Source organism: Ranitomeya imitator, chromosome 1 (assembly GCF_032444005.1).
Source record: "Ranitomeya imitator isolate aRanImi1 chromosome 1, aRanImi1.pri, whole genome shotgun sequence".
NCBI classification, from domain to species: Eukaryota; Metazoa; Chordata; class Amphibia; order Anura; family Dendrobatidae; genus Ranitomeya; species Ranitomeya imitator.
In genome coordinates, this window is record NC_091282.1 from 827,843,208 (window position 1) to 827,870,744 (window position 27,537).

General features: G+C 43.1%; 1 protein-coding gene across 1 annotated transcript in view; it reads right to left on the reverse strand.

Annotated features, from left to right (window-relative positions):
* The window catches only part of SSBP4 (single stranded DNA binding protein 4), a 586,978-nt gene that overhangs the window by 458,513 nt on the left and 100,928 nt on the right, over positions 1–27,537 (reverse strand). The window contains exon 2 of the mRNA XM_069740596.1: positions 8,134–8,206. Coding sequence (XP_069596697.1) covers positions 8,134–8,206 — 73 coding nt within the window. The remainder of the gene's footprint in view (positions 1–8,133; positions 8,207–27,537) is intronic.

Genomic DNA, 27,537 nt, shown 5'->3' on the forward strand with positions numbered 1-27,537 from the left:
CCCGCCTCCATGGCTGAAGATTGTTCCCTCCAAATTCAGGTAACCGTGTCCCTTTAATCAAATTGAGACTCTGTGGTTAGACTTGAAGATCGCTGTAGTGTCAACAAGTTAGATGGTTTCCTCTGGTGAACAGCAGTTTTGACTTGAGGAATTGGCAAAAATCTCAGTGGCAAGATGCAAAAAGCTCATAGAGACTTATCCAAAGAGACTTGCAGCTGTAACTGCTGCAAAAGGAGGCTCTACAAAATACTGAATTTATGGGGGTGATTAGTTATGCACACTGAATTTTTCAGTTATTTTGTCCTATTTGTTGTTTTCTTCACAGTTGTAGGCATGTTCTTTACATAAAATGATGAAAAACCCTAAAAAAACTGAAAATCCAGGTTGTGAGGTAGCAAAACACAAATGATTACAAGGTGGTGAATACTTTCGTAAGCCATTGTATACATAAATATAAGGAACGCATGCATGTGCATGTGTGTGACAACTGAATGTAAATAAATAAAATATATAAAAAAAATATAGGAGTGGTGTATGGCAAAATTACACTGCAACTGTAGCATGTCTTGTATAAATGGGCACTGTACAATTGCTATAATTTGGCTCATTATGAGGGTATAAGTAACAGACTGCCCTATTATTTATGTAAAAACCCCTTAACAACTGCTAATACTCATTAAAACAGCGACTGCTAGGTCCTTATTCCAAGGAAAAGGGAATAGCATCCCTTAGAGTCCGAACATCTTTGGGGTTTCAGCCACCGGGGGCAGTTGAGACCCTGGAGAACACTATCAGGGCCAGATTTTCCCTTCTCCCATCACATGATTGTTGTTATTCAATAACGGCGATGAAGTAACAAAAAAAAGTATGTCCACTGTTAAAATAATTTCTCACTGTTCTGACATGATATACATGTCCGAGGAAAGAGAAATGGTGTTCCCAACCCCCCCTGGTACTTCTGCAATCTCTCGGCCCTCCTTGTCTTCTTTCGGAAAAAAATGGCAGGCACATGCACAGTGCGTCCACTGATCTAGGCCGGCTGGTACCCGGCAACAGCAGGGAACTTTTTGTATTGGTGGTTCCTTTTGATCACTGTGATATACCCTATCAAAAAGAGGTTAGGGTTGGGCTTAGGGTTAGGGTTGGGTGACATGATGACTAGCATTGAGCACAAGTGCTCGCTACTCTAGTGTGCATTGGGTGATTGGATATGCCCTGATTATCATGGGTGCTCAGGAGGCATGCTCGAGTCCCCACCTCGCATGTTTCGCTGCTGTTAGAGAGCCAAAAATAACATGCGGGGAATGAGTGCCTGCCATTGATGGACAATCCTCACATTTTTTTTGGGTGTCTAACACCTGCAAAACATGCAGGGCAGGAACTCGACCACGTCATGTGAGCACTTGATACAAACTCGAGTATCGAGCACTTGTGGTTAACACTAGTGACATATTCAATATGACACCCTAATTTTATCAAATTCTGTGTCGTACATCAAGGTTCAAAATGCTTACTATACTCCTGGATAAAATCCAGGGTGTAGTTTCCAAAATGAGGTTCGTTGCGACATGATGCCTGATATCTCTTTTAGCCAAATTTGTGTTTTAAAATTCAAATATTGCTCCTTCCACTCCGAGCACTGTCGTTTGTCCAAAACATAACTTTTTGACTACATGTGGGGTATCGCTGCACTCGTAAGAAAGTGGGTAAGTAAGTGGGCAACAAAATCTGGTTTCTCTTGCAAAAGTGAGAAATTTGGGGCTAAAGCAAGATTTTAGAGGTAAAATTAAATTTTTTTTTCATTCCACTTTGCATTAATTCCTGAGTAGCAGCTAAAATTAAACATTTTCTGACAACAGTTTGGGAGTATTTGAGGGGTGCGTTTTTTTAAAACACCCATCGGACCGGACAAGGGTGATTGACATACAAAAACGGAGAGATTACTAAGGTATTTTCTAAGCAAAGGTGGGGAATCGGGGGATATCAAAGGAACTGATGTAAAGCAGAGCTCAGGCCCTATTGAACCATATTTTTATCTCATATCGAAACGGGGTGACAGGTTCCCTTTAATAAGAAACATTTCCCACAAGTCTACTTTACATTTGCATCATTTTTTCAACAAATTTACAAAACCTGTTTCTTTAGACACCTATACAGACTTAAATGGACTTTGAGGGGTCAATATATTGGAAAATTACTTTGTGTGGTCTATCTATCTGATTTAAGGGCATACACTTTTCAAGTTTGAAAATTGCGAAACTTTCAATTTTTTCTGTCAAATTTTTGATATTTTCATAAATATACACAAATTGACCAAAATGTACCACTAACATGAAGTATAACATGTGACGAATAAATAATATGAGAAACAGTGGGAACCGTTGAAGCTTTCCAGAGTTATTACCAAATAATGTGGATCATTGAGCTAAAGAGACAGCATTAAGTTAAGGATTTTATTTGAAAATTTGAATTTTCCCCTCATTTTACAGACTACAATAGATCAAATCAGAAATCTATAATCCATGTACAAGCTATATTAATATAATGTTAAAAGGATATATGACTACATCTAGATAAAGTAAGCAGCCATAATATGTGTTTGCTAAATTCACTGTTTACCAGCATCATACTTTATATTATATACAGAACACATATATAGTATAGCAATCTACCATAACTGCTGGCAGTTGGAAGAATTAAATTTTAGTTTATATAACACCACTGCCTTAAACAAATAAACTGCAAAAGCAGAAGGCAGGATTTAGGACAGAATGAGAGCTTAATGCACTGATCTTAAACATCTGGATAGGATGTGACCTGAATGTCAGCTCTTAATCTCTTCCATGTGCCATGGATAACAATACATGGTATTCTGCAACAGCACTACAACTGTGTCTCTTGCAGTTAGCCATTCGACCACTTTGTTATGGCAACTTACATGGAGGAAAATACTAACTCTCCTTCACTATCTGCTATATTGGCCTTAAGGATACTGCTTTCTCTTTGTTTTCCTGCTTCTCACCCCCTTCCCCTACCACTTCAGTGTATCATTTACTTACTCTACTTTCTCCCCTCTTCCCATTACTGTCTAAGTTCCTTAGTATTTAGCCCCAGGTCCCCTCTTTTTTTCTCTCTATACATCCCCTATTAGATAGCTATTGGCAGATTTGGCTTTCAGTGCCATCTCTTTGCTGATGACAACCATTTATACATACCTTCTCCTAACTTTAACGTCCAAACATTACTGACTGGTGGTTTGTTGTCTTTAACATCATGCCCTCTCTATCTGGAACTAATTCTTTCCAAAACTAAAAAAACTCTTGTTTCCATTCAAGATGAACCTGCCAAAACTTAATATATCGATTTGCGTGTGTGGTACCGTAACTAATACGCACTAATACCTTCTTGAGTTATATTTGCCTGAGATCTTCCCTCACTCCCTATATCCAGTTATATGAATGCTCATCTCACATGCACCTCAAGAACATTTCCAGAATCCACCCTTTTCTTACCATCATTCCTGCTAAAAATGTTAGGGTGGGTTTATATTAGTCTATGCTTTCCATTAAATGACCCCTGATTGGCTAAGTGTTTGCCAATCAGTGGTAGCTTAGTAGCTTGTTTGACAATTGACTGCACCTCCCATTTTCACAGAATAATCAGTAATAGATCACTCTATGCACATACCCTGTCAGTGATCTCAGCAGCACGTATAGTGTTTATGTAAGGAGATGGCAGAGAACCTCATTGCTTCCCCTCTCTCCTAGGTACTGATCCTGTGCACTTTATGCGGTACCCAGATGGTGTTCCTGCGTCTTAATGTTTTACTGTGAAGTTCCCTTTAAATTTTCTATGTATTACTGTTGTACCGCATTGTGCTGTGTTTGCTATGCATATGTTAGAGGCAGGGACAGAAGGGGTTAACCCAGGAGATTGGGCTAACAGCCCAAAAAGGAGCAGGAGGTTCCTGCTCCTTGTGCAGTGCCCTGGGCAGGCTTGCCCTGGCAGGTGCTCAGTAGTGCTTGGGAGCTTGCCAAACCCCAGAAGGGGGACAGAAACTGCTGCCCCGGACCATGGGCAGTGAAGCGGGCACCGGGACTGAGTAGTGCCCAGCCGAGACTATAAGCATCCAGAAATCAGCTTGAGGCGTGTGACTGTAGCTGTTGTGCAACTGATACGGCAGTAAAGAATACTAGGGAAAGAGCAGGAAGTTTTGTTCCATTTACTGCATCCACTTTTTCTACTTCTTTTGTTTTACAATAAATTGTTTCCCTGTTGGATTACAACTAACCTATGCACTAATCCGTACCTCCCACTCCCGACTCCAAGACTTCTCCCGCGTTGCGCCAATCCTCTGGAATGCTCTACCCCAAGATATTAGGACCATCCACAATTTGCATAGTTTTAGGCGCTCGCTCAAAGCACATTGTTCAGAGCGGACTATCACATTCAGTAATCATGTTATGTTTGTGTGTGTGTAGCCCATTCACTATCTCCATCTATCCCCCACCCTCTGAAGATGGCTGCACCATCATTGTAAATACATCATTGTAAATACACACCTGTACTTTGTATCTCCCCCACCTCATTGTAGATTGTAAGCTCTCACGAGCAGGGTCGTCTTATTTTGCTTTAGTTATTGTATTGTTAACGTTTGTTACTTATGACTGTTGTGTTTGAAACTGTTAAACTATAAAGCGCTGCGGAATATGTTGGCGCTATATATATAAAGATTATTATTATTATTAACTGTGTTCCTGGATTCCGATTGTCCGTGCTGCAGAGACTGTGGAGAAGAGGTAAATTGCCTGGGGCTGCATCTGTCCTGTCTGCTTTAGGTGCAAGGGGCCAGGGTGCTTGTGGACTGTTGCTTTGAGTGGCCTCGCCTGCGACTACCACCCCATGCCACCTTGTTACATTTACACAGAATGATGTGCTGCCGAGAACAATGTTTTTAAGGAAGCTTAAAAATCATTTACCCCAGTGAACGAACATTTTGCTCATTTGTCAGGTGAGTTGCAGCTAGTGAACACTTGACAATAATTGGGAAACGAGTAAACCAGTGTAAATGCACCCGTAAATTAGCTCTGATTCATCATTTTAACTACCGCAAGACACTGGACCTTCCTCTCAGATATACAGTACAGACCAAAAGTTTGGACACACCTTCTCATTTAAAGATTTTTCTGTATTTTCATGACTATGAAAATTGTACATTCACACTGAAGGCATCAAAACTATGAATTAAATCATCAAAGTCATCAAAGCAAAAGGTGGCTACTTTGAAGAACCTAGAATATAAGACATATTGTCAGTTGTTTCACACTTTTTTGTTAAGTATATAATTCCACATGTGTTAATTCATAGTTTTGATGCCTTCAGTGTGAATGTACAATTTTCATAGTCATGAAAATACAGAAAAATCTTTAAATGAGAAGGTGTGTCCAAACTTTTGGTCTGTACTGTAAGTCAGGCTTATCTTTCTGTCTACTTATACTGATGCCTTCACCTTGTGCCAGTCATTGCACTAGTTGTCCATACACTTCAGAATAAAATATACCGTATTTTCTGGTGCATAAGACGACCCCCAACTTTTCCATATGAAATATGGAATTTGGGATATGCCCGCCATATAAGACGGAGGTCATCTTATACACCCAGTCATCTTATATGGCGTGTGGTTCCCAGGGTCTGGAGGAGAGGAGACTCTCCTTCAGGCCCTGGGATCCATATTCATGTAAAAAATAAAGAATAAAAATAAAAAACATGGATATACTCACCCTCGGACGGGCCCTGGCTTACAGCGCTGCTAGCGTCTCCCTCCGTTCCTGAGAATGCAGAGAGTGAAGGACCTTCGATGACGTTGCGGTCAGGTGACCAGTCACCTGACCGCTCATGTGTCCGCGACGTCATCGAAGGTCCTTCACTCTCTGCATTCTCAGGAACGGAGGGAGACGCTAGCAGCGCTGTGAGCCAGGGGCCGTCCGAGGGTGAGTATATCCATGTTTTTTGTTTTTATTCTTTATTTTTTACTTGAATATGGATCCCAGGGCCTGAAGGAGAGTCTCCTCTCCTCCAGACCCTGGGAACCACACGCCGACATCCAGGATCGCTCCCTGCACACGCCGTACCCGGCGTATAAGACGACCCCCCGACTTTTGGGACAATTTTTAGGGGTCAAAAAGTCGTCTTATATGCTGGAAAATACGGTAAACTAATCACACTCATCCACAAACTTTCCACGCTACTGAACTGCCTTATATCTCGTCCCTTGTTTCTCTTATGACCTTCGTTCTGCTAATAATCTTAAGGCTAACATCCTCCTTCTAGTGTATAAATTAGGTGTATTACCAGGGAACTAGAGACAGGTGTTATACAGAGACTGATGCAGCAAATTTTTGTAGGCACCATTTTAAGATGCACAAATCCCACATTCACTACTGATAATTGCAACAACTAGCTTCTTGTTGCATTTGTTCTTGTTCATAGCCATTCATTTTTTCATGAGCAAATTTGTAACTCAATTGGACTTGTGGAGTAATATGTGTTGCCGGCAGCTGGGTATGTGGACTACGGTGGATAGGTGTGTTTATGGTGGTTTATCATTTTACATTATTTCTAGGAGACGAAGGCGTCGGGGATTTGGTGCTAGGTAAGTATAATGGGGTTTTTAATTTTATTTGAATATGTATGTAATAATGTAATTTTTTTTTTTTGAACTGTGAGCACAGGCGCCGACAGATGAGACTGCATCTCCCATCAGCGGCACTACTCAGACGTAGCCCGATGGGAGCAGTAGTCTCATCAGCCCAAGCCTGCTGACCTGCGGTAAGCGTTTTGCCACGGGCCACAGTCACAGCTGCGGGGTCATGCTGACATCTGGCAGTATGCCCCCGCAGCGCACTGATCAACGGTCTTACCAGCGGTAGTGTTACCGCTAGTCACAGTATCTCTGTGGGGTCATGCTGACATCTGACAGTATGCCCCAGCTGTGAACTGATCAACAGTCTTACCGCCGATAAGAACCTATGACTCGGTGTTTCTCATGCTGTCACACAGATGACAGAGTTGGAAACACCGTAGGAAGTACGTGAAAACGCAAACAAAAACTCAGCAAATCCGCAAACATTTTTATACCTACGTTTTTGCTGCGGATTTGACTGACACAATTGAAGTCAATGGGTGAAAAACGCTGCAGAAACGCACAAAGAATTGACATGCTGCAGAAAAAAAACCACACTGCAAATGCTCAAAAGAGATTTACTGATCATGTGCACGACACTTCAGGATTGTCATTGAATTAGCTTGCATAAGGATTCCATAGCGTTTTAGGCCAATTACCGTGTGGAAAAAACGCAGCAAAACCACATAAAAAATGAACCGTGCGCACACAGCCTAACACTAATGAGTCACATGACACTGGGGGGTGAGGGAAAATGGCTAACTGGATTACCAGTTAGGTGTGTACTCACTTTTGCTGTCAATGGTTTAGACATTAATGGCTGTGTGATGAGTTATTTTAGAGGGCACACCAAATTTACACTATTATACAACCTGCACACTGACTACTTTACACTGTATCAAAGTGTGAGATCGTCAGTGCTGTCCAATGAAAAGATGTAATAAAATATTTATGCTTACAAAAATGTGAGGGGTGTACTGTATATGAGAGGCATACATAGTTACAGATTGCTAATAGTGCCACACTTGAACATTCATTGCTTCTGAAAATAATGCTGGGTGTAGCAGGCAACATGCAATATCTGTTATGAAGGATTAAATCATTCCCCTAATCAAGCCAGAATATATCCTTTACAAAACTATATTCAACACATAACTACACGACTTGATGTTCTGGCTTCTTTACAAATTTTGGCAGGGACCTAAAAAACACTAACCACTTGGAGTAGACAAATAGGAGAGGATAGTCCCTCAATCCTATACAGTAATTATTTAGCCCCTAATGCAGTTTTGGACTTGAAGTTTAACTATTTTTTGTTCTTCTATAGGTGATATTGATATGTATCCTCAGGGTTTCAATGTAGATCGATGTTCAAGATGGTTCAACCTGGAACTGCCTAAATGGCTTTGCCATCTCATGACATAAAAGATCTATGCAACATGGATTCTTACCTCTGACAGGAAAGTCTGTGCGGATTTCTGAGCTCCTACATGTAGTAAATACTCATACACATATAAAGCTAATCTGTAAAAGAAAGAAAAAAAATATTAGCATAAACAGAAGTAAAACTAAATGGATTAATCACTATAAATATTAAGATTGTATATGAGAGGAAATGTATCAAACAAGAGAATAAACTACAACTGTCATGGAAAGAAGAATGAAAGTGTAACCACTGACGGTAGAAAGTCTAGAATGATAATATATGTTGAATGACAAGTATCTCAGGAGGCTTAAAAATATCATAAGAAAGTACTTTAATCTGACAAATAGACTTATTCGACTGATAAATATGAGCCCCACCCACTTCTTCCCCATAAACGAGCATGTTCAGCTCGACCAACTGAGCATATCTTCCAATAGAACACACGTCACAAACTCAGGCCCGCAGGGAGAGTGTATTTGGCATGCTGTAGGTTGATCCCCCATTTATTGATATGGTGGTGCCCTCTTTATTTAACTTCCCTTGATTTGGTATATTGGTGGTTCTCTTATACTGCCTTTTTTAGCGTTGGCACACCGTTGATATTTATCATTAATTTAGAAGCTAGGGAGTTAGCTGGAAATAACCAGGTTGAGGGTGCTTTTTGCACTAGTGATGAAGTAGTTCTTGATGATTTATTTCATAGTATCTCTTTGGAGATTACAAATTTACATACAACTATAACAAAAACTTGGTGGAACATTAAGGGTTTAGAGGAGTTAAAAAAATTAGGCATTGTTCCCAGAGGGCTTAGAGTCAAGATCTTTCCCACTTGGGAAGTTGGTCTTCTGAGATGTTCTTATATAATTAACTAGCTGAAGAGCCTGGGCATAGTAACTAACTGTGGTTTTTCCCCCACACATCTCTCATTTTTTCCCTCACTCCTCTCATTTTCCAATCACTTCACTCTTTTCCCCTCACTCTTCTCATTTTCTACTTCCACTTCTTCATTTTCACCTCACACCTCTCATTTTCCCCTCACTCCACTATTTTCCCCTCACTCGTCTCTCTTCCCCACACACGTGCACAGCAAGTTCCTGTTATGAGCACAGCAGTGTAATCCATGAGGCTCCTCCTTTTCCCCTGACATCATGCCTCACAGGAGCAACTCCTTTTAGATGCAACGGAGCTAGATGTGGCCTGTGCCTACTGCGCACTGATACTCAGAATGTGGCTGCCCTGATTGTAGCTCGCAGCTGCCGGGATGTCACAGGCGGTGAGTTTTGCAGGGTTGCTTTCAAGGTGAATGTGTCACCGCCCATGTGCGCTAACAACGTGGGCTGTGTGGACGAGGCTTTGTGTGTGGAGTGAGTGTGGCTATGTGGAGTGGGCGTGGCTTGATACATACATACATACATACATACACACATACATACACTCGGCTTTATATATATAATAGATATGCATATTGAGCATGATCACAATTTATTGGTCAAACTTAAGGAGGATATTGAAAGTAAGAATGTCAAACTGAATACATGTGACTCCTAAAAGCTTGTTTTACCTTTCCAACAATGTCTTAAAGATACTATTGATCATTTTGAGAAAGACATTGTACAAGGCAAAAAACATACATTTTTAAGTGACAAAACATATTTTAATAATAAACAAGCATTCAAGTGGTCACATCATGGGAATAGGAGACCTCTAAAATCTGACAAGAACAAATGCCTGGAATCTGTGTCTATGGTTGGGGATTAATCTACCAGTGATTTTTTTATCCTCAGAAGCAAGCAACCAAGAAGGTGCAATAGGAAGAGTCGATGAAAATCCTCTAAATCAAAGAAAGAGTGGTCGGCGCTACCAGGATTGGTTTCAAACCTACAAATGAGAGGTTAGGCAGAAAAGGAGAAAATGATAACCAGTGCTACCACTAACAAAGGATCAGCCTTCCATGATCGACACCCTTCCACAGGATGAGACACAGGCCTTTTGTGACCTTCTGGACCTTCTTGAGGAAAATGAGGTACTTCTCTCAGATTCAACGGCTTTATTCAAGAAGAAGTTGGATTGATTCCTCCTATCGGCTGTTTACCCTAACATACTGCAAAAAAGGAGTTTGATCTTCTTACAACAATTCCTTGGTTGTCCCCACCCTATACATGCTTCCAAAAGTGCATAAATACCTACAGGAGCCACCAAGTTCTTATATTCAAGATTCTCCTCACCTGATTCAACAACTGGATGAGATGTCAGTTCCATCTAACACCATTCTTGTAACCATGGATGTTGAATCACTTTATATCTGTATTGACTATGACTTTGGAGTTGAAGTGCTTTCTTATTTTTTGGACCTGCAAATCTCAGTGAATTTTTGGGATTTAAGGACCATGAAATAAGACACCCAAATCAGGACCAACTTATACCACAAGGTGACGACGACGAACAGTCTTCTACATTACTCCAGTTTTCATCCCCCCCATTTGCGCAACAGCATCCCAAAGGGCCAGTTCCCATGCGCGAAGAGAAACTGTAGTTCTTTGATTGACTTTAAGAATCAAGCCAATGACCATCCACCCATCAATGTGACTACTATCTATAATAACAGCCAATGGCACAACATCCATCGAATCCTGAGAAAGAATTGGGACATTTTGCTGAGTAAACCAAGACTTAAGCCATTTCTTTCTGACTCCCTCAAATTGGTGGCCAGAAAGTTGAAAGACTGTTTGACATCTAGCCATTTTAAACAGCCAACTAACAAAACCGATTAAATCAAAACTACAGTATACACTAATTGCCGGTCTCGGAATGTTGTATATCTCATCACTCATCTCATCATCATAACTACTGGTGTCATGCTGATTGACAGCCGGCTTATGTGCCTAATTGGGGGAAGGCGGCTGTCAATCAGCATGACACCAGTTGTCCCGCCCTGTCAACAGGAAGAGAAACCGCTACTCTGTTGATAGGAAGTAGCTGAATATCTGGCAGAAGCGGTCAATGGCAGGTGCCAGGTGCAATAGGCAGGTAGTTGCCTGTTAGCAACTACATGCCTTTTTTTTTTTTAAGTCCCAGATATCCCCTTTATTGTACTCACTTTTTGCCCTTTTATTTTTAATAGCGCACACTGGATCGACTCCGTGGTTGATTTACACAGGCATTTAAGTTCACTTTACTCACGTTGTAGGTACTGGTTATTATATTTACTAACATGCTTCTTATTTTACATTATTTTACTTTATCTCCATACTTAGTTGATTCATTTCGTCTGTCTATTATAAATAGTAAATATAAACCTCAAAACTTCATGTTCACTTTGGATTTTCCTCATTTGATTTGTGCATACTATATCCATGCGTACCTGTTTAATTACTGATTTTCAGGGTGCGTGCTTGCGCGGTACCCCTGACGGTGAACGCATCAATACATACAGGTGCTTCTCACAAAATTAGAATATCATCAAAAAGTTAATTTATTTCAGTTCTTCAATACAAAAAGTGAAACTCATATTATATGGAGTCATTACAAACAGAGTGATCTATTTCAAGTGTATATTGCTGTTAATGTTGATGATTGTGGCTTACAGCCAATGAAAACCCAAAAGTCATTATTTCAGTAAATTAGAATACTTTATAACACCAGCTTGAAAAAGGATTTTAAAATACGAAATGTTGGCCTACTGAAATGTATGTTCAGTAAATGCACTCAATACTTGGTCGGGGCTCCTTTTGCATAAATTACTGCATCAATGCGGCATGGCATGGATATGATCAGTCTGTGGTACTGCTGAGGTCTTATGGGAGCCCAGGTTGCTTTGATAGCAGCCTTCAGCTTGTCTGCATTGTTGGGTCTGGTGTCTCATCTGTGTCACGCTTGCGCCCAGACTGGTTGGCGCGGGCGTGTGGGGGTGTGACCCCACTGTGCCACAGACCAGACTACCCTGGAAGGGGCGTAACTAAGTAGCTTCCTTGGTATTCGCTGAAGCCTCTGATGGTGAGGTCAGGCTTGTGTGGCAGGAAGCTACCAGGTATCACTCCAGGGTGGTGTCTGGCTGTGGCTGCTGATCCCACCAGGGGAAACGGAACATAGACAGGCAAGCGGGCACGGCTGGCACTCTGGCAGACAGGCGGGCACGGTTGGGACACTGGCAGGCAGGTAGGCATGACTGGGACACTGGCAGGACAAGAGGACTGAACTGGTACACTGGCAGGACCGGTAGGGACCTGTATCCAGGCAGATATGTGAGAACAGGTAAGAACCTGTTCAGACAGGAGGGTATATGAGAAAAGGTAGAGAAAGACCGCAAGGAGCGGAGCAAAGCAGAAACAGAGGAGGAGCCAAGAGCAGGAGGTGGAGTCAAGTACAGAGATGCAGGAGGCGGAGCCAAGAGCAGGAGCCAGAGCCAAGTACAGAAATGCAGGAGGCAGAGCCAAGAACAGGAGGCAGAGTCAAGTACAGAAACACAGGAGGTGGAGTCAAGAGCAGGAGGCGGAGCGAAGAGCAGGAGATGTAGAAATGGAGCAAGGTAGAACCGCAAGGAGTGGAGCCACAGAGCAAATTCACAGAGTGCAGAGACAAGAGCAGGGCAAAGCCACAGAGTGCAGACAAAAGAGCAGAGCAAGACACAGAGTGCAGAGCCGAGAGCAGAGCAAAGCAAGACACAGAGTGCAGAGCTGAGAGCAAGGAAAGCAAAGCAAGACACAGAGTGCAGAGCCGAGAGCAGAGCAAAGCAAGACAGAATGCAGAGCCGAGGGCGGAGCAAAGCAAGACACAGAGTGCAGAGCAAACCAAGACAGGGATATAAATGGAAACAGGAACAGGACTGGACTAAGACAGAGTCAGGAAAGGGACAACGCACAGACAAAAGGACACAAGCCAGGGTACCATGACCCACTGGGTGGCAGACAAGGACACAAGCCAGGGTACGATGCCCCACTGGGTGGCAGACACAAGCCAGGTTACAATGCCCCACTGGGTGGCAGACACAGGAGTCATGGAGACAGGATCTGGCACCTCAGCAGCTAGGCACTGACTGAGGAAGAAAGTTGCACAGGCCCCACCCAATGGGTGGGAAAGTCTTAAGTACAGGAGGCCTCATGGCAATTGGCCGGGGACACCTTAGCAAGGTGCACACAGTCTCCATAAGAAACAGGAGCTGCCGGCGCCACCCCCTATGCACACAGACAGAGCATGCAGAGAAAGCAGCAGACATGAGGCACACAATATGGAGCTGGCAGCAGAGAGAAGTCACAACATGGCCCGGAGAAGTGAGTGAGTTTGTGTGTAAAGCAGGTCGGGGATGGAAGGCCATGCAGCGATGCCAGCAGGGTTGTTACAATCTTCCTCTTGACAATATCCCATAGATTCTCTATGGGATTAAAGTCAGGCAAGTTTGCTGGCCAACCAAGCACTGTGATGCTGTTGTGTTTAAATCGGGTATTGGTGCTCTAAAATGTCCTGGTAGATGGCTGCACTGACTTTGGTCTTGATAATACACATTGGACCTACACCAGCAGATGACATGGCTCCCCAACCACCACTGATTGTAGAAATTTCACACTAGACCTCAAGTACCTTGGATTGTGTGCCTCTCCTCTCTTCCTCCAGACTCTGTCTCTCTGACTCTCTGACTCTCTGACTCAAGGTCTGACTCTCCAGACCTTGATTTCCAAATGAAATGCAAAATTTACTTTTCTTGTAGAGGGTGTCAATGACTGCCTTCTGGACATCTGTCAATTCAGCAGTCTTCCCTATCATTGTGGAGCCTACTCAAACAGACTAAGGGACCTTTTTAAACGCTTAGGAAGCCATTGCAGGTGTTTTTGTTAATTATTCTGATTTACTGGGATAATGACTTTTGGGTTTTCATTGGCTGTAAGCCAAAATCATCAACATTAACAGAAATAAACACATGAAATAGATCACTCTGTTTGTAATGACTTCATATAATATATGAGTTTCACTTTTTGCATTGAAGAACTGAAATGAATTAACTTTTTGATGATATTCTAATATTGTGCATCAACAGATGAGCTTTCCCTGGTTTAAGGAACACAGGATCACGTATGCTCAAGTGGCTACCAGTACTGTTCAAATGAACAAGTTTGATGTGTCTCACACTACGCTTGTGGATTTCATATTGCCTGTACAGCGACTCTTTGAACAGGCTTTATATACAGTGGGGCAAAAAAGTATTTAGTCAGTCAGCAATAGTGCAAATTCCACCACTTAAAAAGATGAGAGGCATCTGTAATTTACATCATAGGTAGACCTCAACTATGGGAGACAAACTGAGAAAAAAAAATCCAGAAAATCACATTGTCTGTTTTTTTAACATTTTCTTTGTATATTATGGTGGAAAATAAGTATTTGGTCAGAAACAAAATTTCATCTCAATACTTTGTAATATATCCTTTGTTGGCAATGACAGAGGTCAAACGTTTTCTGTAAGTCTTCACAAGGTTGCCACACACTGTTGTTGGTATGTTGGCCCATTCCTCCATGCAGATCTCCTCTAGAGCAGTGATGTTTTTGGCTTTTCGCTTGGCAACACGGACTTTCAACTCCCTCCAAAGGTTTTCTATAGGGTTGAGATCTGGAGACTGGCTAGGCCACTCCAGGACCTTGAAATGCTTCTTACGAAGCCACTCCTTCGTTGCCCTGGCGGTGTGCTTTGGATCATTGTCATGTTGAAAGACACAGCCACGTTTCATCTTCAATGCCCTTGCTGATGGAGGTTTGCACTCAAAATCTCACGATACATGGCCCCATTCATTCTTTCATGTACCCGGATCAGTCGTCCTGGCCCCTTTGCAGAGAAACAGCCCCAAAGCATGAAGTTTCCACCACCATGCTTTACAGTAGGTATGGTGTTTGATGGATGCAACTCAGTATTCTTTTTCCTCCAAACACGACAAGTTGTGTTTCTACCAAACAGTTCCAGTTTGGTTTCATCAGACCATAGGACATTCTCCCAAAACTCCTCTGGATCATCCAAATGCTCTCTAGCAAACTTCAGACGGGCCCGGACATGTACTGGCTTAAGCAGTGGGACACGTCTGGCACTGCAGGATCTGAGTCCATGGTGGCGTAGTGTGTTACTTATGGTAGGCCTTGTTACATTGGTCCCAGCTCTCTGCAGTTCATTCACTAGGTCCCCCCGCGTGGTTCTGGGATTTTTGCTCACCGTTCTTGTGATCATTCTGACCCCACGGGGTGGGATTTTGCGTGGAGCCCCAGATCGAGGGAGATTATCAGTGGTCTTGTATGTCTTCCATTTTCTAATTATTGCTCCCACTGTTGATTTCTTCACTCCAAGCTGGTTGGCTATTGCAGATTCAGTCTTCCCAGCCTGGTGCAGGGCTACAATTTTGTTTCTGGTGTCCTTTGACAGCTCTTTGGTCTTCACCATAGTGGAGTTTGGAGTCAGACTGTTGGAGGGTGTGCACAGGTGTCTTTTTATACTGATAACAAGTTTAAACAGGTGCCATTACTACAGGTAATGAGTGGAGGAAAGAGGAGACTCTTAAAGAAGAAGTTACAGGTCTGTGAGAGCCAGAAATCTTGATTGTTTGTTTCTGACCAAATACTTATTTTCCACCATAATATGCAAAAAAAAATGATAAAAAAACAGACAATGTGATTTTCTGGATTTTTTTTTCTCAGTTTGTCTCCCATAGTTGAGGTCTACCTATGATGTAAATTACAGACGCCTCTCATCTTTTTAAGTGGTGGAACTTGCACTATTGCTGACTGACTAAATACTTTTTTGCCCCACTGTATATATATATATATATATATATATATATAGATCTATATAATACGGTGGATGCCTCGATTGTTATGCACACTACTCTGAACATGCACACTGAACAGCTGGTAACTATTCCACTGATTCGTTACTATATATATCTATCTAACAAACAAAACATTCACATTACCCCTGAAGAAGCCGCACACGCTGGAGGTGATACGCATGAGGTCTCCCCATCCTCCGTACCATTTGCCCATTTGTATGGCCTCCACACATTCTTCTTGTTATAGTTTTGTTTGACTCCAGTCTCTTCAAATAGATGCTTCTTTGCATGGCTACAATTTGTCTTATTTGACTGGTTTGATTGTGGTCTGTGCCAATAGCCGTTTCTTGGTATCAGCATAATACCTTGCACTTTACTATTATCCCCTATGTTTTATTTTCTTGGTATCCATTATTTTCATCATATGATTATATCGGCTACTGTTTTTCTCTGCTTATAGCTTTTTCACATCAGTATAACTTTTAATTATCAGGTTTTGCGGATTGTGTTGGAAATATACATCTACACTAGCTTCTGTGTTTTACCAATACTACGGTATCATTAGAAGGTTTGACATTCTATATCTCTTAGGGCATTGTAATATAATAGCATTTCTGGTCTGCATTACGATATATAATTAGGGATCAGAACTGTTAGGGTACGTGTCCACCTTCAGGATGGCCGGCGGTTTAGTCGGAGTGGCAAACCCGCTCCACGCTAAGCTCCACCCCCTTCTGGGACGCGATGATGCCGGATGTTCATAGCACACATCCGGGATCATCGCACCCCACACATAGGGCCCTGTGTTATACCTTGCAGCGACGCAGCATCGCCGCAAGGTATACGGACATGCTGCGATCTTAAAAGACGCGCCGCATGTCCGGAGTCGCAGGGCCGCCGCGTGCGTGTTACCACGCATAGTGGAGACGGGATTTCATTAAATCCCCTCCACTATGCTGTAACATCTGGACGCTGCGTGTTTGACGCTGTGTCTCTATGCAGCGTCAAACACGCAGCGTTTACTGCACGTGGAAACATACCCTTATAGCATTATTGGGCAAAGGAGGTCAGACATTATCTTTATGAGCATGTCATGATTTGTTGATTACCACTTTTTGGTTTTTAAATGTTTTAATCTGTGTGTTTCTTTTTTGATATTTCAATAATAATATAATGCTGCTTCATTGATGATCCCTTGTTTGGCATGCTTCTTTTTCTCTATTTTACTTGCATTTAGCTCTGCCCTGCAGCGCAGTTTCAACTATATCGACATCCTGGATGCCAAAAGAGTTGAAAGCTATGATGAAAGAGGGAGTCGTCAGCCCTCCTTCATCACTCTCCCTCTGTGTCTGCATCTCAGGGCAGCATGTGAGATGACATCACCACAATGTGCCCACTGTGCCAACCAGTGTAAAACTTTAGATTGCTCTCTGCCAGGACAGAAACAGCTGAGGACGAGGGTGAGGTGAGTATTTATTTTTTAATGTGGGTCTCATTATTCTGATTGGAGGACTATGTGGAGCCATTATAATGTATGGAAGGCAATGCAGGGCCCATTATACTGTATGGAGGATTATATGGGGCCATTATACAGTAGGAAAGGCAATGCAGGGCCCATTATACTGTACTGAGCATTATTTGGGGTCCATTATACTTTATGGAGCATTATATGGGGTGCATTATACTGTATGGAGGATTATATGGTGCCGATTATACTGTATGGAGGATTATATGGGGCTATTATACTGTAGGAAAGGTGCAGAGCCTGTTATACTGTATGGAGGACTAAGTGGGGATATTACACTCTGTGGACGGCGATGCATGGCCCGTTAGACTGTATGAAAAGCAATGCAGGGCCCAAGTTTTTAACCTTGGCCCTCTGTGTATTTGAGTTTGAATCCCTGCAATAGAGAGAAAAGTCCCAAATCCTGTCTCTTCGTGAGACATGCCAACAAATTTTTGGCCTGTAACTATACACATATATGTCGATGCTATTGAAGTTGGTGGCATCTGCCATGAAAAATGTTTATGACCTGAGAAAAGGGTTTGTGTGGAGATAACAAGTTATCACCTAAACACAGGATAAGTGATAACTTATTGATCGGTGGTTGTCTGACCACTGGAAACCGCATAAATCGACAGGATCCCTGTTAGAATGGAGCAGCAGTGCACATATTCTACCTCTGCACCATTCGGTCCTTGTGTTTCCCCTGGATAAACCCTTCAATGGCAATTGTTGTAGAAGGACGCAAGCCCTAGTTACATGCACAAACACTACCTCAATATTGTAGAATAATTACTGCAGAAAGGCAAACAGTATACAAGTAGACATACGTGCTGATTAGAGGCTCAAGTAGGTTAAAAAATAACTCAATATACTGACATTAGTCAAGTGATGCAGCAAATGTAAGACAAAGCCCTATCGGACATGATAGCACTCCGACAACTCACAATGTACTCAGTGGTAAATACCAAGGACTCTAGGATTACTACTGCAACATACAGTATTTCAGCTACACACTTAGAGTATGTGCACATGTAGATGGAACCTCTGCGGATTTTTCCGCACCTGTTTTAAGAAATCCGCAGGTAAAAAGCACTGCATTTTACCTGCGGATTTTATGCGGTTTTTATGCAGATTCCACCTGCAGTTTTACACCTGCGGATTCCTATTATGGAGCAGGTGTAAACAGCTACGGAATCCGCACAAAGAATTGACATGCTGCGGAATAAACAACAAAGCGTTTCCGCGTGTTTTTTTCCGCAGCATGTGCACTGCGGATTTTGTTTTCCATAGGTTTACATGGTACTGTAAACTCAGGGAAAACAGCTGCGAATCCACAGCGTCAAAACGGCTGCGGATCCGCAGCAAAATCCGCAACGTGTGCACATACCCTTACTGTAGCCAACAGCTATCTACCCTGAGAACTTCGCAAGCATTCATGCTTTGATCAGTCGAGTTTGTACGTTTAAGGGCTTATTAATTGTTTAATTATTATTGCTTGCATGCCAAAAAACAAGGAGTGAAACTTTCAGAGAAAAGCTAGAATGGAATGATTGACATCTGTTCCGTGTTTCGGAGACACTCCAGGTTTTGGCAAATACTGATGAAATACAAATCAAAAATACTGATGTGTGAATAAAACCTAATAGGTGCAATATAGACATTTATCTATATGGTCCGCAGAGGTGCCATTTTTTAAGATAGTTCAACAAGTGTACCAGTGGCTATCAGGTTTGCCAAGTTAGGCTACATTTCCACCATGAGCATTTTGGTAAGTTATTGATGTTGCAGAATTTTTGCATCTATTAGGTTACTTGCATTTTTTCAGTGTCTTTTTTTATGTTTTTATCATGTTTTTGTCTCGTTTTGGTGTGTCATGATTTACAAAAAAAAATCTGCTTTGGTTTTGATACTTCTTGGTATTTGGCTTTAACAAAACTGTATTGACACAGTCATGTACGGACTACATGCGCTTTTTTATCTGTAGATATTCAACATATAAAGCATGTTAATGGGGAAAATCTGCGCATAAAACTGAGGATATCTACAAGAGATATTGACATGTTGCAGATTTGAAACACACACCGATGGTCAGGTCATGCACACATTCAATATTTGGTCAGTATTTTACATCAGTATTTATAGGCCAAAACCAGGAGTGGAACAATTAGAGGAAAAGTATAATAGAAACATATGCTCCACTTCTGTATTTATCACCCACTCCTGGTTTTGACTTACAAATACTGAGGTAAAATACTGAATGTGTGATCGTGGCTAAAGATTCTGCGTTCCTGACACAGTGAAAAAACTCACCAAAAACGTATCATGGACACACAGCGTAAAAGTCTAACTCTATTTTTTCTTTAAACTTCACCCCCGGATAGATCTCAGTAATGCATGTTCCTGCCGTGTAGTAAAATACTAACCAGTCGTTATCTTCTGCTTTTCCTGGCACTGCTCCGGTCCTCTTCTGAACCACGTGACCAGAGTTGTTACTGGCCAGAGCACTTTAGTATTTGCTGGGCAGACTGGAAGTCACTCCTCAATGTAAATCTATGAGACTCAGAACTGGGCCCTTAGACTTATATTAGGGCTCCTTTATTGAATCGTATTTGTGGTCCGAGTGTCCATGAAAAAAAAACTAAAAAAAACAGCACTCGGACCAATATTATTCAATGGAGCAGTACAGATAAGTTTTTTTTTTAACTAAGCTAATCTGCATGTGAAAATAAAAACAATAAGGAAAATAAAATTGGGTGCCATAAGGAACCACAGCATTGCATCTATTTTTTATAGATGCTGTTAATAGAGCTTCCACGCACAAGCCACTCTGTTTACCTGATCCTAGGGGTTGCTCTAGCCTTCACCTTTTAACACATGTTTAGGGATCTGGACTTACATAGGGGCCCCTGTGAACAAGTGAAGGTAAGAAGGGTCGACATGCAGGGTCAATGTCAAGAGGTCATGTCAGGACCAAAATCAGAAAGCAAACGGATGGTCAAAATTCAAGCCGAGATCAGAAATCGGTAGAAAGCAGTAAGTTTGCACAAGAGCACAGCTGTTATGTTTGCTAATGACAGGTGTTATGAAGGCAATCCAGAAACACAGTGTGCTTAGCGATCAGAGCGCACACAGTGATCTGACAAATACCCAAAAATACAAGAACGAGCTCTGAGACGTGGAAACTCTGTAGACTGCACACCTGATCCTATCCTAAACACAACTAAAAGCGGCTGTGGATTGCGCCTAACAACTACCTAGGCAACTCGGCACAGCCTAAGAAACTAGCTAGCCTGAAGATAGAAAAATAGGCCTGACTTGCCCCAGAGAAATTCCCCAAAGGAAAAGGCAGCCCCCCACATATAATGACTGTGAGTAAGATGAAAAGACAAAACGTAGGGATGAAATAGATTCAGCAAAGTGGGGCCCGATATTCTAGGACAGAGCGAGGACAGTAAAGCGAACTTTGCAGTCTACAAAAAACCCTAAAGCAAAACCACGCAAAGGGGGCAAAAAAAACCTACCGTGCCGAACTAACGGCACGGCGGTACACCCTTTGCGTCTCAGAGCTTCAAGCAAAACCAAAAGACAAGCTGGACAGAAAAAAGCAACAAAATAGCAAAAAAAAGCACTTAGCTATACAGAGCAGCAGGTCACAGGAACGATCAGGAGAAGCTCAGATCCAAGACTGGAACATTGACAAGGAGCAAGGATAGCAGCATCAGGCGGAGTTAAGTAATGAAGCAGTTAACGAGCTCACCAGAACACCTGAGGGAGGAAGCTCAGAAGCTGCAGTACCACTTGTGACCACAGGAGTGAATTCAGCCACAGAATTCACAACAGTACTCCCCCCTTGGGGAGGAGTCACCGAACCCTCACCAGAACCCCCAGGCCGACCAGGATGAGCCGCATGAAAGGCACGAACAAGATCGGAAGCATGAACATCAGAGGCAAAAACCCAGGAATTATCTTCCTGAGCATAACCCTTCCATTTAACCAGATACTGGAGTTTCCGTCTAGAAACACGAGAATCCAAAATCTTCTCCACAATATACTCCAATTCCCCCTCCACCAAAACCGGGGCAGGAGGCTCAACAGATGGAACCATAGGTGCCACGTATCTCCGCAACAACGACCTATGGAATACATTATGTATGGAAAAGGAGTCTGGGAGGGTCAAACGAAAAGACACAGGATTGAGAACCTCAGAAATCCTATACGGACCAATAAAACGAGGTTTAAATTTAGGAGAGGAAACCTTCATAGGAATATGACGAGAAGATAACCAAACCAGATCCCCAACACGAAGTCGGGGACCCACACGGCGTCTGCGATTAGCGAAAAGTTGAGCTTTCTCCTGGGACAAGATCAAATTGTCCACTACCTGAGTCCAGATCTGCTGCAACCTATCCACCACAGAATCCACACCAGGACAGTCCGAAGACTCAACCTGTCCTGAAGAGAAACGAGGATGGAACCCAGAATTGCAAAAAAATGGAGAAACCAAGGTAGCCGAGCTGGCCCGATTATTTAGGGCGAACTCAGCCAACGGCAAAAAGGACACCCAATCATCCTGGTCTGCAGAAACAAAACATCTCAGATATGTTTCCAAGGTCTGATTGGTTCGTTCGGTCTGGCCATTAGTCTGAGGATGGAAAGCTGAGGAAAAGGATAGGTCAATGCCCATCCTACCACAAAAGACTCGCCAAAACCTTGAAACAAACTGGGAACCTCTGTCAGAAACAATATTCTCAGGAATGCCATGCAATCGAACCACATGCTGAAAGAACAAAGGTACCAAATCAGAGGAGGAAGGCAATTTAGCCAAGGGCACCAGATGGACCATTTTAGAAAAGCGATCACAGACCACCCAAATGACTGACATCTTTTGAGAAACGGGAAGGTCAGAAATGAAATCCATCGAAATATGTGTCCAAGGCCTCTTTGGGACCGGCAAGGGCAAAAGCAACCCACTGGCACGAGAACAGCAGGGCTTAGCCCTAGCACAAATCCCACAGGACTGCACAAAAGTATGTACATCCCGTGACAGAGATGGCCACCAGAAGGATCTAGCCACTAACTCTCTGGTACCAAAGATTCCAGGATGACCAGCCAACACCGAACAATGAAGTTCAGAGATAAGTTTATTAGTCCACCTATCAGGGACGAACAGTTTCTCTGTTGGACAACGATCAGGTTTATTCGCCTGAAATTTTTGCAGCACCCGCCGCAAATCAGGGGAGATGGCAGACACAATGACTCCTTCCTTGAGGATACCCGCTGGCTCAGATAAACCCGGAGAGTCGGGCACAAAACTCCTAGACAGAGCATCCGCCTTCACATTTTTAGAGCCCGGAAGGTACGAAATCACAAAGTCGAAGCGGGCAAAAAATAACGACCAACGGGCCTGTCTAGGATTCAAGCGCTTGGCAGACTCGAGATAAGTCAAGTTCTTATGATCAGTCAATACCACCATGCGATGCTTAGCTCCTTCAAGCCAATGACGCCACTCCTCGAATGCCCACTTCATGGCCAGCAACTCTCGATTGCCCACATCATAATTACGCTCAGCGGGCGAAAACTTTCTGGAAAAGAAAGCACATGGTTTCATCACTGAGCAATCAGAACCTCTCTGTGACAAAACCGCCCCTGCTCCAATCTCAGAAGCATCAACCTCGACCTGGAACGGAAGAGAAACATCTGGCTGACACAACACAGGGGCAGAACAAAAACGACGCTTCAACTCCTGAAAAGCTTCCACAGCAGCAGAAGACCAATTAACCAAATCAGCACCCTTCTTGGTCAAATCGGTCAATGGTTTGGCAATGCTAGAAAAATTACAGATGAAGCGACGATAAAAATTAGCAAAGCCCAGGAACTTTTGCAGACTTTTCAGAGATGTCGGCTGAATCCAATCCTGGATGGCTTGGACCTTAACTGGATCCATCTCGATAGTAGAAGGGGTAAAGATGAACCCCAAAAATGAAACTTTCTGCACACCGAAGAGACACTTTGATCCCTTCACAAACAAAGAGTTAGCACGCAGGACCTGAAAAACCATTCTGACCTGCTTCACATGAGACTCCCAATCATCTGAGAAGATCAAAATGTCATCCAAGTAAACAATCAGGAATTTATCCAGATACTCACGGAAGATGTCATGCATAAAAGACTGAAACACAGATGGAGCATTGGCAAGTCCGAACGGCATCACTAGATACTCAAAATGACCCTCGGGCGTATTGAATGCAGTTTTCCATTCATCTCCTTGCCTGATTCTCACCAGATTATACGCACCACGAAGATCTATCTTAGTGAACCAACTAGCCCCCTTAATCCGAGCAAACAAGTCAGATAACAATGGCAAGGGATACTGAAATTTAACAGTGATCTTATTAAGAAGGCGGTAATCAATACACGGTCTCAGCGAACCATCCTTCTTGGCTACAAAGAAGAACCCTGCTCCCAGTGGTGATGACGATGGGCGAATATGTCCCTTCTCCAGGGATTCCTTCACATAACTGCGCATAGCGGCGTGTTCGGGCACGGATAAATTAAATAATCGACCTTTAGGGAATTTACTACCAGGAATCAAATTGATAGCACAATCACAATCCCTATGCGGAGGTAGAGCATCGGACTTGGGCTCTTCAAATACATCCTGATAATCAGACAAGAACTCTGGGACCTCAGAAGGGGTGGATGACGAAATCGACAAAAATGGAACATCACCATGTACCCCCTGACAACCCCAGCTGGATACCGACATGGAATTCCAATCCAATACTGGATTATGGGTTTGTAGCCATGGCAACCCCAACACGACCACATCATGCAGATTATGCAACACCAGAAAGCGAATAACTTCCTGATGTGCAGGAGCCATGCACATGGTCAGCTGGGCCCAGTATTGAGGTTTATTCTTGGCCAAAGGTGTAGCATCAATTCCTCTCAATGGAATAGGACACCGCAAAGGCTCCAAGAAAAACCCACAACGTTTAGCATAATCCAAATCCATCAGATTCAGGGCAGCGCCCGAATCCACAAACGCCATGACAGAAAACGACGACAAAGAGCATATCAAGGTAATGGACAGAAGGAATTTGGACTGTACAGTACCAATGACGGCAGACCTAGCGGACCGCTTAGTGCGCTTAGGACAATCAGAAATAGCATGAGTGGAATCACCACAGTAGAAACACAGACCATTCAGACGTCTGTATTCCTGCCGTTCAACTCTAGTCATAGTCCTATCGCACTGCATAGGCTCAGGTTTAACCTCAGGCAGTACCGCCAAATGGTGCACAGATTTACGCTCGCGCAAGCGTCGACCGATCTGAATGGCCAAAGACAAAGACTCATTCAAACCAGCAGGCATAGGAAATCCCACTATGACATCCTTAAGAGCCTCAGAGAGACCCTTTCTGAACAAAGCTGCCAGCGCAGATTCATTCCACTGAGTGAGTACTGACCATTTCCTAAATCTCTGACAATATACTACTATATCATCCTGACCCTGGCACAAAGCCAGCAAATTTTTCTCAGCCTGATCCACTGAATTAGGCTCATCGTACAGCAATCCGAGCGCCAGGAAAAACGCATCGACACTACTCAATGCAGGGTCTCCTGGCGCAAGAGAAAATGCCCAGTCTTGAGGGTCGCCGCGCAAAAAAGAAATAATAATCAAAACCTGTTGAATAGGATTACCAGAAGAATGAGGTTTCAAGGCCAGAAATAGCTTACAATTATTTTTGAAACTTAGAAACTTAGTTCTATCTCCAAAAAACAAATCAGGAATAGGAATTCTTGGTTCTAACATAGATTTCTGATCAATAGTATCTTGAATTTTTTGTACATTTATAACGAGATTATCCATTGAAGAGCACAGACCCTGAATATCCATGTCCACACCTGTGTCCAGAATCACCCAAATGTCTAGGGGAAAAAAAAAAGTGAACACAGAGCAGAAAAAAAAAAAAAAATGATGTCAGAACTTTTTCTTTCCCTCTATTGAGAATCATTAGTTAGGCTCCTTGTACTGTTATGTTTGCTAATGACAGGTGTTATGAAGGCAATCCAGAAACACAGTGTGCTTAGCGATCAGAGCGCACACAGTGATCTGACAAATACCCAAAAATACAAGAACGAGCTCTGAGACGTGGAAACTCTGTAGACTGCACACCTGATCCTATCCTAAACACAACTAAAAGCGGCTGTGGATTGCGCCTAACAACTACCTAGGCAACTCGGCACAGCCTAAGAAACTAGCTAGCCTGAAGATAGAAAAATAGGCCTGACTTGCCCCAGAGAAATTCCCCAAAGGAAAAGGCAGCCCCCCACATATAATGACTGTGAGTAAGATGAAAAGACAAAACGTAGGGATGAAATAGATTCAGCAAAGTGGGGCCCGATATTCTAGGACAGAGCGAGGACAGTAAAGCGAACTTTGCAGTCTACAAAAAACCCTAAAGCAAAACCACGCAAAGGGGGCAAAAAAAACCTACCGTGCCGAACTAACGGCACGGCGGTACACCCTTTGCATCTCAGAGCTTCAAGCAAAACCAAAAGACAAGCTGGACAGAAAAAAGCAACAAAATAGCAAAAAAAAGCACTTAGCTATACAGAGCAGCAGGTCACAGGAACGATCAGGAGAAGCTCAGATCCAAGACTGGAACATTGACAAGGAGCAAGGATAGCAGCATCAGGCGGAGTTAAGTAATGAAGCAGTTAACGAGCTCACCAGAACACCTGAGGGAGGAAGCTCAGAAGCTGCAGTACCACTTGTGACCACAGGAGTGAATTCAGCCACAGAATTCACAACAGTACCCCCCCCTTGAGGAGGAGTCACCGAACCCTCACCAGAACCCCCAGGCCGACCAGGATGAGCCGCATGAAAGGCACGAACAAGATCGGAAGCATGAACATCAGAGGCAAAAACCCAGGAATTATCTTCCTGAGCATAACCCTTCCATTTAACCAGATACTGGAGTTTCCGTCTAGAAACACGAGAATCCAAAATCTTCTCCACAATATACTCCAATTCCCCCTCCACCAAAACCGGGGCAGGAGGCTCAACAGATGGAACCATAGGTGCCACGTATCTCCGCAACAACGACCTATGGAATACATTATGTATGGAAAAGGAGTCTGGGAGGGTCAAACGAAAAGACACAGGATTGAGAACCTCAGAAATCCTATACGGACCAATAAAACGAGGTTTAAATTTAGGAGAGGAAACCTTCATAGGAATATGACGAGAAGATAACCAAACCAGATCCCCAACACGAAGTCGGGGACCCACACGGCGTCTGCGATTAGCGAAAAGTTGAGCTTTCTCCTGGGACAAGATCAAATTGTCCACTACCTGAGTCCAGATCTGCTGCAACCTATCCACCACAGAATCCACACCAGGACAGTCCGAAGACTCAACCTGTCCTGAAGAGAAACGAGGATGGAACCCAGAATTGCAAAAAAATGGAGAAACCAAGGTAGCCGAGCTGGCCCGATTATTTAGGGCGAACTCAGCCAACGGCAAAAAGGACACCCAATCATCCTGGTCTGCAGAAACAAAACATCTCAGATATGTTTCCAAGGTCTGATTGGTTCGTTCGGTCTGGCCATTAGTCTGAGGATGGAAAGCCGAGGAAAAGGATAGGTCAATGCCCATCCTACCACAAAAGACTCGCCAAAACCTTGAAACAAACTGGGAACCTCTGTCAGAAACAATATTCTCAGGAATGCCATGCAACCGAACCACATGCTGAAAGAACAAAGGTACCAAATCAGAGGAGGAAGGCAATTTAGCCAAGGGCACCAGATGGACCATTTTAGAAAAGCGATCACAGACCACCCAAATGACTGACATCTTTTGAGAAACGGGAAGGTCAGAAATGAAATCCATCGAAATATGTGTCCAAGGCCTCTTTGGGACCGGCAAGGGCAAAAGCAACCCACTGGCACGAGAACAGCAGGGCTTAGCCCTAGCACAAATCCCACAGGACTGCACAAAAGTATGTACATCCCGTGACAGAGATGGCCACCAGAAGGATCTAGCCACTAACTCTCTGGTACCAAAGATTCCAGGATGACCAGCCAACACCGAACAATGAAGTTCAGAGATAAGTTTATT